At 51.2% G+C, this 18912-nt stretch overlaps 1 protein-coding gene across 3 annotated transcripts; it reads right to left on the reverse strand.

The window, feature by feature from the left end:
* Nucleotides 1–404: 404 nt before the first annotated feature.
* Nucleotides 405–11805, reverse strand: LOC104361715 (5-hydroxytryptamine receptor 7). Of its 3 annotated transcripts, none has more exons than XM_033007038.2 (3): nt 11696–11805; nt 9441–10003; nt 405–2181 (listed from the first exon to the last, which is right to left on the reverse strand). In XM_033007038.2, exons 2-3 carry the CDS (start codon nt 9947–9949, stop codon nt 1410–1412), a joined length of 1281 nt encoding a protein of 426 aa, XP_032862929.1. In that variant the 5' UTR covers nt 9950–10003; nt 11696–11805; the 3' UTR covers nt 405–1409. The 3 variants fall into 3 exon arrangements, with proteins under 3 accessions (XP_032862929.1, XP_032862928.1, XP_032862930.1); XM_033007037.2 differs by lacking the exon at nt 11696–11805 and adding an exon at nt 11009–11108; XM_033007039.2 differs by lacking the exon at nt 11696–11805 and adding an exon at nt 10821–10895.
* Between the last annotated feature and the right edge of the window lie 7107 nt (nt 11806–18912).

An 18912-nucleotide genomic window follows, 5' to 3' on the forward strand; every position in this document is an offset into this window, starting at 1 on the left:
ATACTGCATGGCGTTGAGAGAGATGGGACTAGCACCACTCATACTCTCTTGCTTGATAAAGAAAATCTGTAGTGGAGGGAGGTCTGGAAACCCCTTTCCTGAGCCTCTGAACAGTCTGACTTTGACAAGAAAATCCAGATAGGAGATGCTCAAACAACTGACCCCGTGGAGCAAACATCATCTACAAATGGGCAAGGGTTTACGGAGCTGCAAAGAAAGGTCACTGTAATAAGGTTGGTGAGGAGCAGAGAGGACTGCAGGAAGACAAGTCCCACTACCACATAAAAGTAAAGAGATGTTTTAAAGTCAAAGTGACCAAAGAATCTACACCAAAATAAGGAAACCAGACTTTTTTTTTTTTTTTTTTTTTTTTTTAAAAAAAAAAAAAAGGATACATCATTTAGTGTATTTTTTCAAGCTTGCTGGACATCATACTGGAGCACTGTAAAGCTGTCAGAGAAATTATATACTTTTTTCTGTTGTCAACCAAAGCGTGCTTTTATGGAGTCAATTAGCCACAAATTATGAACACACATCACTTGTCTGAGAATGAATTACAGTACAACCCAATAAACATAACTGCCTTTGCTCACTGGTCATTGCCCTGATGAGGAAGCCGTTGGACTTTCCTATCCAACCAGAAAGGAAACTTCATGTTCATTTGTGTTTCATTCTGCAGGCATGCCTCTTTCGAGTGCTGCAGTGCTACAGCATGAGGGGAAATGGGGTCATTGGTATTACTGCTCTGACGTGCAAACCTGGACATGATCTCAGTGTGTAAAATGCAATTACATCAGTGGAAAGAGTTCATCTACGCCGGGATGGCATGAGTGCTTGGATCTACAGTGGAGCCTATAGCTGCTATCATATTTGATAGAGAAGTGCAGCCAACAACATCTTTACATAGTATATTGTGTGCCCTCCACAGACCTTAGAGCCCTTTTTGAAGGTGGAGAGCCACAGTCTTTATCAAGTTTTTAGTTGTGTTTTTTTTTTTTGTTTGTTTGTTTGTTTGCTTGTTTAGGAGGGTTTCTTTTCCTTTTTTTTTTTTTTTTTTTTTTTTTTTTTTTAACAGATGGGGAAACTGAGGCACAGAAAGGTGGTGTGACTTGCCCGCAGTCAGTGGTAGATCTTGGACCCCCTGGTCTTTCTCATGGCCTTTCAGGTCCCACCTAGGACGTGGTGAGAACACGGTGAGAAGGAAGGGATGCCCACTTGTTCCCAAGGCGAGGAGAACCGCAGCTCCTCCCGGGGCGAGGGGAAGGGGTGTCACTCTCAGCGGTGATGTCTGGCAGGGGGGGACAATGGCACGCATGGTTTCTGCCAACCCCGAGAGGCAAGAAAAGCGAGGAACCTGAAATGGAGAGGCAGGAGTTTGCTGGTCAGGCACTGAACGAGAGGACGTGGCTCTACAGGATGCATTCCTGCCTCTCTGTGGCTTTCAGGGCCTCGTGCATGCTGGCGGCAGAGAGCCTCCTGTTGATGTTCCTGTACCTGCACCTCAGGAGGTTCCAGAAAGTAGTCCTCAAGTCTCGGTTAAAGAAAGCATAAATCAAAGGGTTGATGAGGGAGTTGGTGTATCCCAACCAGAGCAGAGTCCTCTCCAGCCGCAGGGGCATGCAGCTGCAGCGGATGCCGCAGATGAAAGGCCGAGCCGTCGACATCAAGAAGAACGGAAGCCAGCAAAATGTGAACGCCCCCACGATAATGCCGAGGGTCCTGGCCGCTTTCTGCTCCCGTTTGAAGATGGAAATATTCTTTCGGTCTTGCCGGAGCAGTTTGGAGAGTGTGGCGCATTCCTCCACCGCTTTGGTACGCTTGGAGCTGTGGTGGCTCCGGCTGGAGGCCTCCAGGCAGTAGACACCCTCCTCTTCGTAGTGCTTGGGGAAGTTCATGAAGCGATGCTTCTCGGCGCTGACCTTGGCGGCTTTGTAGATCTGGCTGTACATGACAAGCATGACCGCCATGGGGATGTAGAAGGCAACTCCCGTGGAGTAGACAGTGTACCCAAAGTCCTGGCTGATGAGACAGACTCTTTCCACGGTGACGTTCTTGGCCCAGCCAAAAAGAGGAGGAAGAGTGATGGAGGCAGATAGGAGCCAAACAATGAAGACCATCTTGGCCATCAGTTTCCCATTTTGTCTCACGGGGTACGTCAGCGGCCGAGTGATCCCCAGATACCTGGAAAAAACAAGAGTTGCAAAGGGTTAGGAGGGGTGCAGTGTGGGAGTGTTGTTGGGTGGTTTTCATTCCTAATCAGCCGTTAATGCTCCATCACAGGAAAATTTTGGCCCTGGCAGGGGGAAAAAGATGAATTCACCCAATGAAAATATACCCAGGGACGTGCAGCTGCAGTATCTTCTGCGAAACGCATTTGACACCCCTTCAGCTCTCTGTTTCGACCACTCCCCACCGCAACAACCCCACGCACGACACAAGGTGCCATTTAACTGCTGCGTGCAGCCTGAGCGCCACATGGTTTCTTGGGGAATAAAAGTGTTTGAAAAAGCTTAGTTTCCCACCAGAGCTAGTTTGTACAGAGAACGTGCAACAACTTCCAGCCGTGGCATGTAACCCACTCCAGACTGTTGTCTTCCGCAGGAAACACCCAGGAGTGGGGTGCGTGATCCACAGAGTAATACTTGCACGAGGATACATCAGGATGGACTCCAGATGAAATTAATAGACTCATTGCAGTGTTTAATGGGAAGTGGGAAGGATATCACCCTTATTTGTCTGAGCAACTTGGGAGCCGGGGAAGAAATACAACCGGCAGCTGAGATGCCCCTGAGGCAGCGTGTGAACAAAGAGCAATCCTGCCTTTGGGAAGTCTTGAGGATGTGTCTGGATGGGCATGGAAAGCAAAACTAGTGATGGGTGATGGGTACAAGACTGACAGCTGTTGACTCAAAAACCTCTTGCAGCCGATGGATTGTGTGTTCGCATCTTGCAGCACCCATGGGAGACACCCCTGTCAGCAGCACACTCCATCACTCCCCTCTCCAGGCAGCCTGAAATATTAGGACAAACCTACAGGTTCCTGCAACATCTGCTGGAGGTGACCTCTGGAAACCAAGACAGGAGCACGACAAACAGCCAGGGTAGTCTGCTGCCTTGCACGGCCCATAGATCCTGAAGTGATGGTGTCCAGCCCACCCACGAGAGTGAAATGAGAGGAGTTTTGAGTAGGAGATCCCAAAATCATGTGGTGACCCACAGATTCACAAATCCTGACGCCTTTATATCTTGTTAGCTTGACTGAAAGGAGCTGGAGACCGCGTCATCCATCAGCTCCTGGATAGACTACGGGGTATAACTTTGAACTGTTCCCAGCCTTGATTGAGAGGGTTTGTGTCAACTGTTAGTTGACAAATTATAATTGTAAATTAATAAATCAGTAGGGAGTCGGCTACTGTCAGCCAATGTTCCCGCTGAAAACATCTGTCTGCTATTCAATCTCAATCAATCCAGCAAAAACCTCTATCTAGTCATATGGATTTCTTTTATGTTACAGCCTTTTTGATTCAAACCTGCCTGCTCTCAGGAATTTGTAGGCATTTTTAGGCTGGATCACATCACCTCTTAATTGTTCTTGAATAAACTGTGTCAGTCCACAGGGTCAGTGAGAACAGCAGCTGTACGGATACTTCTTGCTGAAAGCCGCTCAAAGGAAGAATGGGCTTTTCTGCTGAAAAGGAAAAATTCTGCAGAGAATTTTATCTCTGTGGTATCATTATTTTATTCCAACAATCAGTCTCATTGTAAGTGTTAGGAGATTTTTTTCTTCCCCGATTATTTCCCTTTTCCAGATCCTCCCCCAAGATTGAAGGAAGAGGGAAATAAAATCCAAAAAATCTAATTCCTCCTCCCCTCCTGACTGCTAAATAAATTCAAAGACCAAAGTATTCTCCCCTGACTCCCTGATAAAATGAATTTGAATTCATTCACTGAGTTATTCTTTTCCTGTTTTTCTCTGTATTTTCTTCAGCCGGCCTTACTCACAAAAAACAAGAAAATCTCTTTACAAGCACCTATGATGCTTGAACACCCAGCGATGGTACAGGCTGATGGACAACACTGATGGATGCAAAGGTAACGCAACCTCTTGGGAAAGAGCTTTTAACCCCCCATGGGGTCCTGTCCATGCAGGAGGAGCCCTGATGGGGTGGAGATGGACAAAAGAGCTGGTTTTGGTGTTGTCCTTCCAAAACATACCTCTGACTCCTTCCTACCTGAGCTGAGCACAGCAAGAAGTGATGAGCCTGGCTGGAAGATCGGGACCCAGAGAGATGAGCGGGGATGTTGCCAAATATCCCTCCTACTGTAGGAAGGGGCTGTGGAGGGAGAGCAGACCTGATGACCCCTAGGCTGGGAGAAAACCATGCCCTGCTGTTGCATCTCCGAATTCAGCACCCCAAAATCACTTCTCTGTATATCCAAGCCAAGAACTTCGCAAACTAATATATGCTGTGTTGTGTGATACCCTTTATCAGGCTATTACTGGGTTTTCTTTAAAAGCCAATCCTCTCAGGGTTTGCTGAAACTTCAAGGAATTTACACGCTAGCCAAGCAAAAGCACAGTGACAAGATTTAAAAAGCAGGCAAAACCGACACATTTCATCTCCGGGTGCCTTGTGCAGCCACTGCTGGAGGAAATGGGGCTGTTTTGAGGTCTTTGCTTATAATTTTGATGAGAGCGAGAAGACCTCAAAATAGGCCAGCGTTTACAGCAGTATGGGAGGCGAGATTGCAGAGACATGCAATGAAATTCAAATAAAATTCTTCTTGCTTTGATTCCTCTTTTTTTTTTTTTTTTTTTTTTTTCTCTGTGTGTGTGTGTGTGTGTCTTGTTAATCAAATTTAGTAGTAATCAGGTAACAAAAGTTCCCAGAGCAGCGATTTGCCAGCAGTTTGTGTGGCTTGGCAGGACCCCCGCCGTGCAGAGCTGATGGTGTAGCCACGCGTTCCTGGTGCAATAAACTCCTTCCACATCCTCGCTCCCCCCCCCCGCCGATGCCTGGGCAGCCCGAGCCCCGACCGTGGGGCAGGAGACCTGCCCCAGGCTGAACTCCACCACCAACCCCTTGGAGGAGCCAATTCAGTGCATTTATTCTACACTCAATGGTAATCGTTGAATCCTTATGTCAGGGATTAAATAACAAAGAAAACCAAAACCTCTCCAGGGTGCCCCTACCTCCGTTCTGCAGCTGGTGAACTGGGAAAGGACAAACCTCTGCTCACACAGCTTGGCGGAGCCCAGAATTGGGGGTTCCCAGACCCCAATTTTTTACCACAATCCCCCCACCTCCTTTAAGCCAAATTTAAGCTGTGCCTGACTTCCAAGCTGATGTTATGCCTGCCCCATGCTGCTGAAGGAGAGGGAACCTCCGGGAAAAGGAGGCAAGGGGCAGCTGGAGGCTGCAGGTACCCGTGGCTTCATCTGCCCGTGCCCCAAGCCAGGGTTGGTGGGAGCAACCCAGGGGTAGATCCCAGCTCGCTGGAGAGACAATGCAGGGATCTACCTGGTCTGGGACAGGTTCGGATGAAGGACGCAGGAAAGGCAATCCAGAAAAATGCCGTGCAGGTTTCATGCCACCGACTCTTTCGGGAGACATCCTTTTGCCTGAGGACAATGCCAGTTTGGAGCATATAATCTGATTTTGGGTAGAAAATACTTGCCACGGAGATGGGATAACCCCAGCAGGGCTGCCTAGGAAATGGATGGAGGCTTTTCTCTCCACTAGGAAAGTGGAGAATTGATATGTGGGGTATGGGGAGCTGCTTTTATCAGCTGCTTGGCATCTTTATGGAGAGCTTCATCAAAAGCTGGACAGCCAAAAGGGTTTTTTCTGTTGTTGTTTTGTTTTTGGTTTGTGGCATTAAAGAATCTATAACATTGTCAGGCTTTTACGTGAGAAAAAATGTAAGAGAAAGACAGATATTTCCAGCATTTTTCTTTTTTGATTTAAAAGAAAATCAATCCGATCTCCCTTCAGACAAGATTAGTTCTACCAGTTTCAATCAAGAGGCTTTTAGAAAGCACTCTGCATTAATGATCAATAATAGCAGCCTACATTTTAATAGTACTCATCATCTTGGGCAAACCAAGCATCTTTTATATCTAGGCTAACCAAAATATGAGGACACTTCAACCGTCAATAAAAACGCAACCTCCCCTTTGGCAGAAACAGGCAGCTACCTAACAGTGCCGACCAAGTGGGCATTCAGAACAGAACCAGAGGAGATAGATAGTTATATTTCTGAGAGGCACCAGTGCTGTTCCTCTTCTTTCTTGCAGGAGAAGAGGAACGGCTTGCCATCATCACTGGGAGAAATTTCAGTTAGCACCTCACTGAGATGAACAAAGATTTAATCCCTTTTGGATCAGGTGTTTCAGGCTCTCTGCAAACTCAGATTTTTGCTTTAGCTTTGTGGCTGGCTTTGCTTTTGTATCAGCATAGGAACTGGAAAGTGTGCTTTTGGAGATGTTTCCATCAGAAGCTAAACTAAAAATCCTGCCTGTCCCAAGTCTGGGGGGGTGGGGGTGGGGGGGAGGCGGAGATCCAGGCGTGGTCCTGGATCTGTGCTCCCCCCCAATCCACCTCCATCAGCTTCCCTGTGGGAGCAGCGAGGACGATGGGGCTGCTGTGGAGCAACGATGACTCAAGGGATGCTCAAGATCCCGCCCTGTGATAATTCACACAACTCACAGCCCATTCCTGGGGACCCCTGAGGCTGAAAGCAGCAGGACGGTGCCCCGGTCACCTACTCCTCCTTTGTGCAGCAGGAAGACATCCCAATTATTCCCATTCCCTCCTCAAGCCCCAGTAGGGGCTGAGTCCCAGTTCCCCTGCACTTGCAGCATGTCCTTCCTCCCGCCCAAAGCTGAGGTGGGCACAGCTGGGAGGACCATCCACTCCCTTCCCTGTCAGCCCTCCTTCTGCTCAAATTGAAACCTTGGCTCCTTTTCTCTCATCCCAGCAAGAAACGCATCTTGGGCAATTCCTCCCTAACCACTCAACTTCCCCATCAGGCTTTTGGTGGAAGGGGGGATGAAGGTCTGGGGGCAAACAGTGATGCTGCAGCCCCGAACAACAAGCCCATACTGGCAGCCTCAGGCTCTGTGGCAGCCTCCTGTATGACACACTTTTTCTTCATCGTTCTGCTGAGAGATCTGAAACAACCTGCTCCCTCCGTCATTTCCTTTGCTGCAGCTCCCTTTTTTTCTCCGAAATAAAAAAAAAAAAAAAAAAAAAAAAAAACCAACAAAAAAAAACCCAAACCAAACCAAACCAAAAAGGTGGAGTTGGCATGGCCAGCAGGCAGATAAGGCGCAGCAGAGATGAGGAGGTGCTTGAGAGCCATGTGAGATGGGGCACAGGACCGTGGGGTGGGATGGTTTTCCCTCCCTGCAGCTCAGTGCTGGCAGCATGAGTTTTGCAGCGAGAGCCTGAAGTTGTCCCTCTCCTGAGATCCCCTGAGCTCTACCGAGCTCACCTGGGTGGTCTGGGCAGAGATGCTTCCCCAGAGAGGTGAGGGGTTGCTGGAGACAGAAAAAAATATACCCACAAGTGCCCCCAGCATCACCCGGTTCAAAGACATCCTCCTTGGCTGCATGACCAGTGGGTGAAACTTAGAGCAGCCTTTGGGCTGCTCCTGTTAAGCTGGGCTTTACGGTCACTCAGCTGCAATGCCTGTCCACCGTGCTTCCCCACCGCCCTCCCTACGGCCCTCAGCACCGCTCAGGATTTGGTGGTGTCCACATTTCCCCAGAAACCTCCTGCCCAGATGCATTCCAGCGGGGAAAGACAGACCAATATCAACCCCAGGCACCTGCCCGCACGGCGTCCTTGGATTTTGTTCTGCTCACAGGAGAGGTGATAGTGGGTGAGAGAGAAGTGAGGAACGAGTGGAATAAACTGCAATGATTTTTTGTGAAAGGACTGTCCTAGTTGTGTGCGTGTTTGGAGGAGTGTTTCTCCAAGAGATGGGAAGAGAAGGGGAGGGAAGGGAAGAGAAAAAGGAAAGGGAAAGAAAAAAGGAAGAGAAAGATAAAAGGAAAATGAAGGGAAGGGAAAGAGAAAAGGAAAAAGGAGAGGAGAAAGGAAAAAGAAAATGAAAGGGAAAAGGAAAGGGGAAAGGAAAGGGAAAAGGAAAGGCACTGAAATTTTTTCAAGCAAAGCCAAGCTGATTAGTGTGTAGCTGCTTCCCTGCTCCTCACTCATCAGGAGGAAGCACTGACATACTTCATTACTGCATTTATTTTCTTCCCTCTAACAGAGATAGACCTCAGCCAGCTCTGAATACACCTGCTTTTTAAGGAACAGGCTTTTTTATTAAAACAAAGCAAATTCAGCAGCAGAGCTGGACCTTTTCGTGTGGCCTGGGAGTGATTCTGCTTTCTAGCCAGCAGCGCTGAGCTGATCAGAGCTGTGGAGCAAAGGGCAGCTCGTAGGGGAGCGGTGGGGGGGGGGGGTGAGGGCTTCGGAGCAGGACTTGCTATTTGCTCGCCGCGGGTAACGTCAATCAGCAGCAACAGGATTTTTCTCTGTCCTTTCTGCTTTGTCGCCCAGTTTCGCACCTGGGGAGGGTGGGATGGTGACCAGGGAGGTGGTATAGCTGAAGGCATGCATCTCGTCGGCTGTCTCCCTTCCCTGAGCTCTTTATCACAAACCAGCCCGACTCAGCTGTGCCAGTGTAAACTCAAACCAACCCCCCCCAAGAAAGCCAGCGTGTGTGTCAGCTCTGGATCTGGCCCCCTGGTTTGTCACCGCAGTGTCCCTAATGACGCAGGCTGCTATAATTAGACCCACGGAGGTGCTGACTTGCCTGAGTTTTGCCAGTTTGCCAGATGGGCTTAGCCTTTCCCTTCCGACCCCAGGTGTGGGAGTTGAAGCCAGCAAATCCTCACAAATGCACGCACTGGGCTAAACCAGGGGTTCTGGGGACTTGGGATGGGGTGGGGGGAATTGCTGACATCCTTAGCCAAGGCACGAGTCCAGAGAACAGCAGAGCATCCCATAGGACTGGGCTCCAGAAGCCTCATAACCTGGATTTTCAAAGCATGCCTGGGGGTTTTTTGGTTTGTTTTCCCGAATAATTTGATGGTCCATCCTCCTTCCCTGGAGAAGGTCAGGTTACAGGTCTAGCCTCTAAGCACTGTTCCTCAAGCCAAGGAAGAACAACGAGAAGCAGCTGCCTAGAGGGGGAGGGCTAAGCAAGTAACTTAGAGAAGTTATTTGGGAAAGCACCTTAAGCCCAGCTCTTCCAAACGGACCGAGGCACCTAATTCCTACAGAAAGTGCTCAGCAACCCCTTGCACCTGGAAAACACATGCCGAAGCACCGATCCAACGAGGAACACGATTCTAGTGGCCCACAACCTCCAGAAACACCCTTAGAGACGAGCCCAGCTGAATACACGCCTTGTCCTCCCCTTACCTGTCCACGCTGATGATGCACAAGGTCATGATGGAGGCGGTGCAACACATAACGTCCATGGCGATAAACACGTTGCAAAAAACCTTCCCAAAGAGCCACTCTCCCCCCACCAGGTCTGTGATGGTGACGAAGGGCATGACGGCGAAGGCCACCGACAGGTCGGCAGCCGCGAGGGACACCACCAGGTAGTTGGAGGGCTGCCGGAGCTTCTTGACGATGCACACGGAGATGATGACCAGCCCGTTGCCGGCGATGGTCATGAGGATGATGATGGAGAGCACCGCTCCGATGACGATCTTCTCGGTGTCCCCATAGAGCAAGATCTCCTCGCCGCAGTCCGTCGCGTTGGTGAGGTTGGAGGACGGCAGGTCTGGCTCGGCAGGGACGGAGGGTTCCTCAGTCATGAATGGATTCGGGAGCGATTTCTGAGCTGGGTGCTGCTGCTCGGCGTTCTCCACAAAGAGAAGATGATGCTCCAGAAACCGCCTGGGGCTGACCCTTAGCAACATGCTCTGAGCTCACCGCAGCGGGCAACGGCACGAGTTTTCTCCCAGCAGTGACACCTCCAGTGACAAACCAGAACATTTTGTCACAAACAGGCTAAGAAAATAAAATATCCCCCCCTCCCCGCCCCCAGCCCTTGCCTCCCAAAGCTGCGGCTGGGTCTCACGTGCTCAGCAAGCTTCCCAAGTCTGCTTACAGACACACAGTTTGCTGGAGGATGCTCGGAGGAAGCTCGTCTCCACTTTTAAAGGAGCACAGAGCTGCCCACTCCGCCTGCAACGGCTGCCTGATGGTCTGCCTGCTTTCCCAGAAGGACAGACAACAGCAGATTGTAACTGCCCGTGTTATCATGCGTTACTGCCGAGCTGTGCTGCCGGTCTTGTGCATCCATCCATTTAAATCCCATGCACCACATGCACATTGCCGCATGTGAATCTCGGCGGGCGTGTGCTCACTCGAGTCACAGCCACGCACACGCGTGCACACACGCCGCCGGCTGCATCCCCTGCATGCGTTAACACAGGAACTTCAGAGCCATGACTGCAAAGCCGTGCGCCTGGCATGTAATGGTAACACTTAACCACATGTACCCCCCCCCCTCCCCTCCTCATCACCACCCCCCCATCACCCCAGGAGCACGGTGCGGAGCTGCAGATGGCAGCGGGAGCACACCCATAGCATGCAGCACCCTCAGGGTACCACTCGCTTATCCAGGCACCCCAACCCATGCCTGGAGCTGTGAGCATCACCACCACACGCATAGCAAAGATCCACGGAGAGCAGCTACCGTGCTCCCCCCCAACCCCACAACCCCAAGTATTTCCCCCTGTAAATATTTCCCAGCCATCAACAGGGAAACTTTAAGGCAAGGCTCACCCCTATGCAGGGCTCCAAGCATCAAGCACAACCTGCATCCTCTTCTTTTTGTTTCAAAGCTCCTTTTCCCCTTGAAGGGAGTTTTGTTTGAAGCCAAGCAGGATTGCAACCCCTCTCCTCCCCTCTGCAGAACACCCCCCCCCGCCCCCCCCAGAAGCTCAAGCTGGGGTGATGGGAGTCGGAGTTACCTGTGCCGAGGGGGTGAGACATCCTCCAGGCGAGCCCCTTCGAGCTCCGGGCAGGCGAGAAAGCAAAGAGCCACCCCCGGAGCATCCTTCTTCCCTCCCCGCCTCGCCGGTCCCTCCTACCGCCCTCCCCTCGCCTCTCCCCGGGCAGGGACCCAGATGGTCCCCGGCTCCCTCTGAGCCCCAGGGAGATGCAAACACCGGGGAATGGGGGGGGTGTGAGAGGGTGGGGGGTGTCCAGGCCAGGTCCTGCAGCCCCCCCCCCACCCCCCCCAGCCCTGTAGCCATTGGGGGAGGGTGGGAGAAGCGTGCGAGGACCTCGAGGGAAAGGCTGGAAGTTGGGAAGATGCCTTCGGTCGTGGGGCGCAGCGAGGCAGGCGCAGGAGGAGCAGCCTGAAACCCGGCAAGCAGGGAACAGGGGTACAGAGAAAGGCTATTTCCAGAGCATCGTTCCCCATTGTTTCATTTTTTTTTTTTTTTTCCTTAAAATTTTATTTTACTGGAGAGGGTTTCTTTCCCTGCTCCATGCATTTTTTTTTTTCTTTTTTTTCCACACCCCCCTGCTTGTAGGAGGTCCCATATTCATTCGGCGCCGCACTGAAGAGCAGCAAACAGCCAGGGAGAGGCAGATCTCTAAAGACGAGCTTTTCCCTTATCCTAATAAAATTGAAACAGAGAGAATAAACAAACCAGGCGAGAGCATGAGGAGATCCACACCAATTTCCCTTTCCACCAAACCGTTTCACGGCCGTTTTCCTGCCGGGCTTGCTCTGGCGCTTCAACCCAGCGCATCAGACAGATGCTCTTCGCTCCTCCCAGGGTGAAAGAAATGGAGCAGAGTCATGTCCTGCTTTGGTTGCTCCTAAAGGCTGTTCCCCCGGGGAGCTCAGCCCGTCTGCTCCCTCCCCGGGGATGCAGGGGGACAGTGTGGGGCTCCTCTCCTTGCACAGGTCCCATCCTGCACCCCTCGGGGTGACGGGTGTTCAGCCCGGAGAGGTGCAGGCAGGCGGCTTTGGGGCTGTCTGAAGGCTCAGAAAATATTTCTTGCTGCCCTGCCTCATGCTAAGCACTTTGGGAACGAAGTGGGCACCTCCATCCCTGGTGTCACCAACTCCCTCACCTCCCCCCAGGGCTGTGCAAATACCCTGGCACCCTCCAGCCCTCGCGGGGACAGCATGGAGGGATGATCAGGAGAAAAAAACACCTTTAAATCTCTGAGACATAGAGAACTGCATTACCTCGGGTCATAGTTGGCACCAACCCCAGGAGATTTTTGGGGCAGATGTTCCCTGCAAAAGTACATCTGCAAGGAAAGCGCCGGTGAGCTAAACCAGGGCTGTTAAGGCTGCACTTAACACTAGGGTTTCTCCTTTGCTGCTCAAGCATCGCAGCGTGCGTGGGAGGCTGGCTAAAATAGCTTCCTCACCAGGGCAGGGTGTGCTGAAGCTCTGCTTTTTTAATATATTTTTTTTTCTCTCTCTGCGTTACAGGTGTTTGTTTTTTTTTTTTTTTTTTTTTTTTGCAGACCCTTGAGAGTGATGACATGCCAAGAGGGGATGGGGCTGGTACAGAAACACAACCTGCAAAAAACCCAGTCCCTGCCTGACCTGGGGAGCAAGGGCTGCTTCAGCGGCCGGTCTGAACACAACAATATTTGGTGGAAAAATACACCCAGTATTTCCAAGGAGAAAGGGGGATCTGCAGGACTCCCTGCTGCAGGACCAAAGGATTCTGCAGTCTCAAAACCCAGACAAATTCACTCAGGAAGAAAACCATCCCCCTAAGGACCAGTTGTTACATGCCAAGGCATTCTGTCGCCAGATGCCCGGAGAGTTTCAGGAAAACCATCTGCTCACGAGCTGCAAACGCCTGCTCTGCTTCCCACCTCTGGGACCAGGGTTTGGCAGGAAGGATACAGGGTGGGGGAAGGACAGGAGATTTTTTTCCACCTTCCCCGGAGGTTGCCTTTGTGAGAGTAACACAGCGAGTAGCTCCTGTGCACTAAGGAGAGACAGGGAAGGATTTTTTGCCTCTCGATGAACCGCTGGGAAGCAGTCAGCTTACGCAGAGGTCAGGTCCGTGTCCTGGCAGAGGAAGAAAGGAGAGAAGGTGCTGATAAAGGTGATGAATTTCATGGGTCCTTTGCTCTGGCCAACCCCTTACACTACTTAGGGCAGAGCCTCAAAATCCTGCCATAGCTTCAGGGAGTGGAATTAACCTCCCTCTGTCGTGGTTTAGGCCTGATTGACAGCCAACCACAATGCAGCAGCTCTCTCTCCCTTCCCCTCCGGCAATGAGAAGGGACAGAGAGCCAGGCTTGGGGTTCAAGATAGGACTGGGATGGGGGAAAATCACCCTTTGTGGTCACGAGCAAAAGGCAGACTCGTTAGGGGAAGAAAAAAACCATACATTACAGACACTAACAACACATAACAGAGTAGGACAGTGAGAAGCATTGCCACAGCTTGAGAACACCTTCCCCCCACCCCTCCCTTCTTCCCGGGCTCAGCTCTGCTCCCGATATCTCTACCTCCTCCCCCAGTGGCGCAGGGGCAGGGAATGGGGGGTGCAGTCAGTGCTGCCACTTCCTTCATGTTCGGTGAGGGGAGTGTCTGGAACTTGTTCCTCCTGCTCCATCGTGGTCCCCCTCTCACAGCAGACAGTCCTCCACAAACTTTCTCTGACATGAGTCCCTCCCACGGGCCGCAGCGTTCCCCACACTGCTCCGTCATGGGTCACTAACTTCCTCCGACTGGATTCCCTCCCACGGCTGCAGCCCTTCCCGAGCTGCTCCGGCGTGGGACACCCCCGCATGCTGCAATCCTCCCAGTGCTGAATTACAGCAGCGGGGCTGCCTTTTCCCATGAGACCCCGGCCTTCTTTGGGCACAGCACCTTGATTATGTCAAGCAGAAGCCACAGGCCATAAATCAATGTCTGCTCCACCGTAGATCTTCATGGGTGGCGGGGGGGGCCGCCCTGCCGTCTCCCCACAGGATACAGGGGGGTCTCTGCTCCGGCACACCTCCCCCCTCCTTTCTTCCTCCGTTCCTCCACTGACCTTGGTGTTCATGCAGCTGCAGCAACTCCTCCTCACCAGTCCCACTGCCCATCACCACGTCCCTTCTTAAATACGTTATCGCAGAGGTGCAGCCGATTGGCTCAATTTCCCAAACAGAAGTGGAGCTGACGTGGAGCTGGGGGAGCTTCGAGAAGCTTCTCACAGGGGGCCGCCCCGATAGCCCCCTCCCCTGCCACCAAAAAACTCCACCACTCACTCAACCCAGAACACCCTCTCTCCCATCCCAGCCCCATTTCTGTAGGATACAACCTCTATTTTCTCCTTTCCAAACCCCTGCAGGTCTGGGAACTCCAGAGGTGGTTTGTTTTTTTTTTTTTTTTTTCCTCCCTCCACCATCCCAGGGGAATGAGGTGCTCCAATAATTTGATGAGCAACAAAATCCCTGGAAAACCAAGGGCAGAAAACCATTGGCCAACTCATCAGACATGCACTGACTGGCTGGAAGGCATGTCCTCTGCATGGGCTGATTTTTGGGAGGACAGAAGTGAAAATACCAACTTTTGTGTGAGGGAACGACTCCAAATAATAATTCATCTTCTCCCTAAAACTCTCAGTGCGGCATTTCTCCAGCTGCAGGCCATGATGACCTGGCTAAGACAATTGCTCCTGGGGCACTCTGGGAAGCGCTAATTGCATTTAATGGCAATTAGGGGAGGAAATGGCCAGTGCGCCTTAGCTTAGCTGCTAACTCTCTTCAGCTGAGAAGAGAGCACAGATCTGGGGGAGCAGGGGTGTTGCTGTAGTGAGATGCATGAACCCTGAAGAAAATTGTCCTTGTAAAATAAAGCTGAGAAGTCAAAGACACAAAATAGCCAACGTAATCCCCCTCCACTTGCAGCAGGCAAGGGATGAGCAAAGTCCTCCCACCATTTCATGAAGGCAGAAATATTCTTCCATCTTCATGTACAAACGACCATTAAAGTGGCTATTTTATTAACTATTAGTTGTTAATATTACACCCTATTAACTCTAACGGCAAGGTAATAGGCACAGTTATTAATATGCAAATTCTGAGAAATCTCATTAACTCTCAGGTCCTCAATCTCTCAATGTTTCCAGGACTAGCATCCCAAAACAATCTTCTCTGCATCGCAGTTGTTGACATTTCTCCCTCCGAGCAGGCAGAGCCTGCCCAGATGGGTAAAATTAATCACTCAATGCTATCAGCTTTCAAGGAGCATCACTAAGGACTGCTTTTTCTTCCAGAGAAGTTCCCAGTGAAGTGGTCTGAGGTACCTAAACCTTCTCTGATTTGGCAACAGAGGGGCTTAACCCCCTTTTACAGCAGGGTGGCCAATAACCTGGCCATGTGCAGATACCATGGTGCTTCTCCAGTGGTCGTGGTCAGGAATAATGTTGACTGAGGTGTTTCAGGGACCCAAATTTCTCAGAGCATCACCTCCTCTCTGTGGACGTGTGTTCTGCTTTTGCTCTGAGAACGGCCCCCCTCCCAAAGTCTGCCCCATCTCCCCCCGATGAGCACAGATGCCCAGTTCCCCAGAGGTGTTCCCCCAGCACACACCCTCTCAGGGTGGTGGGAGTGTGGGACCCACGAGGTGATCGGGTCTCCCGGACACGGAGCCCTGCCATGGGATCCAGCCCCAGGGGGCCAGTCTCAGGCCCACGGCGTGTGGGCTGGGGAATGGGGCTGGCAGAGGTCTGGGGCAAATGCACCAGAGCTTAGGGGGAAACTGAGGCACCTGAAAGGCCTAAGAAGTCAGTGAAGCTCTACATTTCAACTTCCAAACCACACACGTCCTTTAAAAACCAACCCACAATTTCAAAAAGGGCAAAAGGTATTGAAGAAAAATCCCTAAAGATGACATGATAACGTTGAAGTGGAACAATTCTGGACATCCCCTCCCTGTCCCTCTTCCATGGCGTGAAGCCCTCAGCCCAGCTGAGCATCCCTGCATCCTCCCAGCTCTTCGGCTTCCCTCTGCACCACAGCAGCAATACTGAGATTTGCCTCCTTGCAGAAACCCATCCTCCAGGACAGAGGCAAATAGCACGAGCACAGTGAGGGGAAACAGCTCGTAGTGTCCCGTGAGGACCAGGGGACCAGTCCCAGAGCAGTCACATCAGTAGCCAAAAGATTTTAGCAAGAGGATCCAACCAGCAAAGGGCTTGCTGCTTAAAATCCTTTTCCTCTGAAGGGAAAAAGCCAATGCAACATTGATAAGTCAATGACCTACCTGTGACTTAAAACTCTTAGAGCTGGATCTTTGTTTTTTTTTTTTTTTTCTTACTGTATGTCCCCAAAATAGAAAAAAAAAAAAAAAAAAAATGAAGCTTTTAATCTCTTTATAAAGGCAAGCCATGCATTCTTCTGTTTGAGCAGATGGGAAACAATTGGGAACCTTGTGGGAAAAGGCCATCCAAAGGAGACATCCAAATAGCTCATCTCAAGAAGGTGCGTTTGCTGAAGTGGGTGTTAATGCTGTTCGATGCAGCCACACTCCCTCTGCTGGAGGCTGCACGGACAGCAAGCAGCTTTTAGTGCTTAAATCTCCCATGATTTGCAAATTTTAGTTATCTGGGAGGGCTCTCAAAAAGTTATCTCCGTGCCCCATCGCAGGTGAAGGCAGGGCAAGCCATGCGCTGGCAGCACCCGTGCCTCAACCCGATGTCCCGCAAAGGTGGGACTGTCCCAGGGGAGGATGGGGACAAGCTCAAGGGACATTTGCCACATAATGGGGATGAGGTGGAGGAAGAAGAGACTCCCGACAGCAAACTTTTGGCCTGCAGACCCTCCTGTCCACCCTGAAGCTGCCTCCAGTGGGTGCTAAAAGGATTTCCAGGGATGCTGGTGGAGCTAGCAGAGAAAAACCAAAAAGCCTGAAATAGGACAGGAAACGGTGAAAAATGAGTGATTTAGATGAAGTTTCCAACGCGAACCCTTCAGCCCTGCAGCTCTGGCTCACAGCTGTAGTAACCCATTTGCCAGACATTTATTAGCAAGCAGGTACCATGAGCACTTATTATTTATTCAAAGTGGTGGACATGCAGCATTTCCACTTACCACTCTTCCATCCTCCATCTCCAAGGGTTTGGGTAGAGCCTGATTTTAAGTATATGCAGTGAGGTTGGTGCTGATTTAGGTTTTGGGGCTGAGATAAGGAGTCATATAGCACCAAACCAGCCCCCCTCAACGCATGGGCCTGGTGTAACACCTCCGGACCATCCAACTTGGAGAGGGAGAGAAGGGGGTGATGCAGAGCAAAGACTTCTGGCCAAATCTGTCCTAAAATCCATCAGGATACGGCCCTCTGGAGAGCAGCAGGAAGGGGGGGAGGTTGCTTTAGGATGTCACAGCAATCCTAGAGCTGGAAATGCGAGCTGTGCCTGCAGCGGGGCGAGCTTGCAGCACTCTGACTCGCTCATGGTTTCTCCAGAGGCTTCAAGCAAATCACCAAAGAAAAAGCTTCGGTGCAGGCTCCTCCAGTCCATGGCTTCGGGCGCGAGTGCTGCATGAAGGCAGCTGCTTTCTGCTCAGGATTGGGGGCTGGCTAAATTTGCAGCACACCATGCCCCCCACCAGCTCCCCATTTTGAGCCTGGGACTCTCCATGCTCGGTGCCGAAGCGAGTGGAAGTGGAGGTGGACTGAGGCCCTTTGGAATTTGCGGGGTGGGTTGGGGTGGTGGAGAAAGTATCGGAGGTTTGGAAATGAAACCCCTCCTTGTCTTCTTTTGTCTGTCCCCTAGATGGCACCTGCTCTCAGCAGATTAAATCCCTGCTGAAAACTAGCAGGTCCTGGTGCCTGAGAAGGCTCAGAGCTGCAAGCTGCTTGTCAGAACACAAATAAAGCAAACAAGCAAAAAATAAGCTACAATTAGTGGCTTTTTTTTTTTTTTTTTTTTTTTTTTTGCCTCTTACACCAAGAACTTGAGATACCTGACCTCTTGTTGGCTGCAATATTTCTGCTGCTTTCCCTTCTGGTCCATCTCTGGGTGCTGAATCCCCCCCCCAAAACGCAGGGGGCAGGGACTAATTGGTCCTTTCTCACCAGTTTTGCTGCAGTGGCACACGCACATCTGGGGGGCAGTGACAGACCCCGTCAGACCTGGATCACTGCGGGAAGACATTCCAGTCCATTATAGGGCAGGGAAGTGCAGGGAGGAATATGCCAACTCCATTTTCAGTTTAAATCAAAGCAGGAGCTTGAGAAGGGAAATGTAATGACAAACTCCTCACCTCAGCTCAAGGAAAGCCCAGATGCGGCCAACCTAAATAATCCCTTTTTTCCATACCCTTTATACCAAGATGCGTTACAGGGCAAAATCACAGATCACATCCATGGGGCCTGGCAACTCTCTGAACAGTTTAGCTGTGTAATTTTTGGCCAACAGATATTTTAACCCCTCCTGCAAAGCTCCTGGCAGTGAATTGCACGTATGTCCTGGTGGGAAAGGAAGGTCGAGGTGGGGGGGAAACGTGTCCCCGTCTGACCTTCTCCTTCCCAAGCTCAGATCTGCCCCAAACGCCACTGACATTTCAACCAACCATTATCAGAAATCTGCTTGGAACGGGGACGCTTTGCACCTTGCAGGGTTCCGGCCTCGCCAGGCTGCCCGCACTGGCAGGCAGATGCCCACCAGCTAAAACTCCATGCAGTGACAGCCAGGAGGTGACAAACATGCCCTGCCCGGGCCCTCGCTGCTCCCCAGCACCCATCCCGAGGGCCTCGCTGCACCTCTGTGTGTTTATGGTCCTGGTGTACCACGGAGCCCTCGCTTCAGCCCGAAGATTCGCGCCCAGCTTTCCAAGAAGCACCAAGCAGGGAGCCGAGGGCTGTCCTGGGGACACACCCCCACGGACTGGAGAG

Source organism: Tyto alba, unplaced genomic scaffold, assembly GCF_018691265.1.
Source record: "Tyto alba isolate M040663 unplaced genomic scaffold, T.alba_DEE_v4.0 Super-Scaffold_6, whole genome shotgun sequence".
NCBI classification, from domain to species: domain Eukaryota; kingdom Metazoa; phylum Chordata; class Aves; order Strigiformes; family Tytonidae; genus Tyto; species Tyto alba.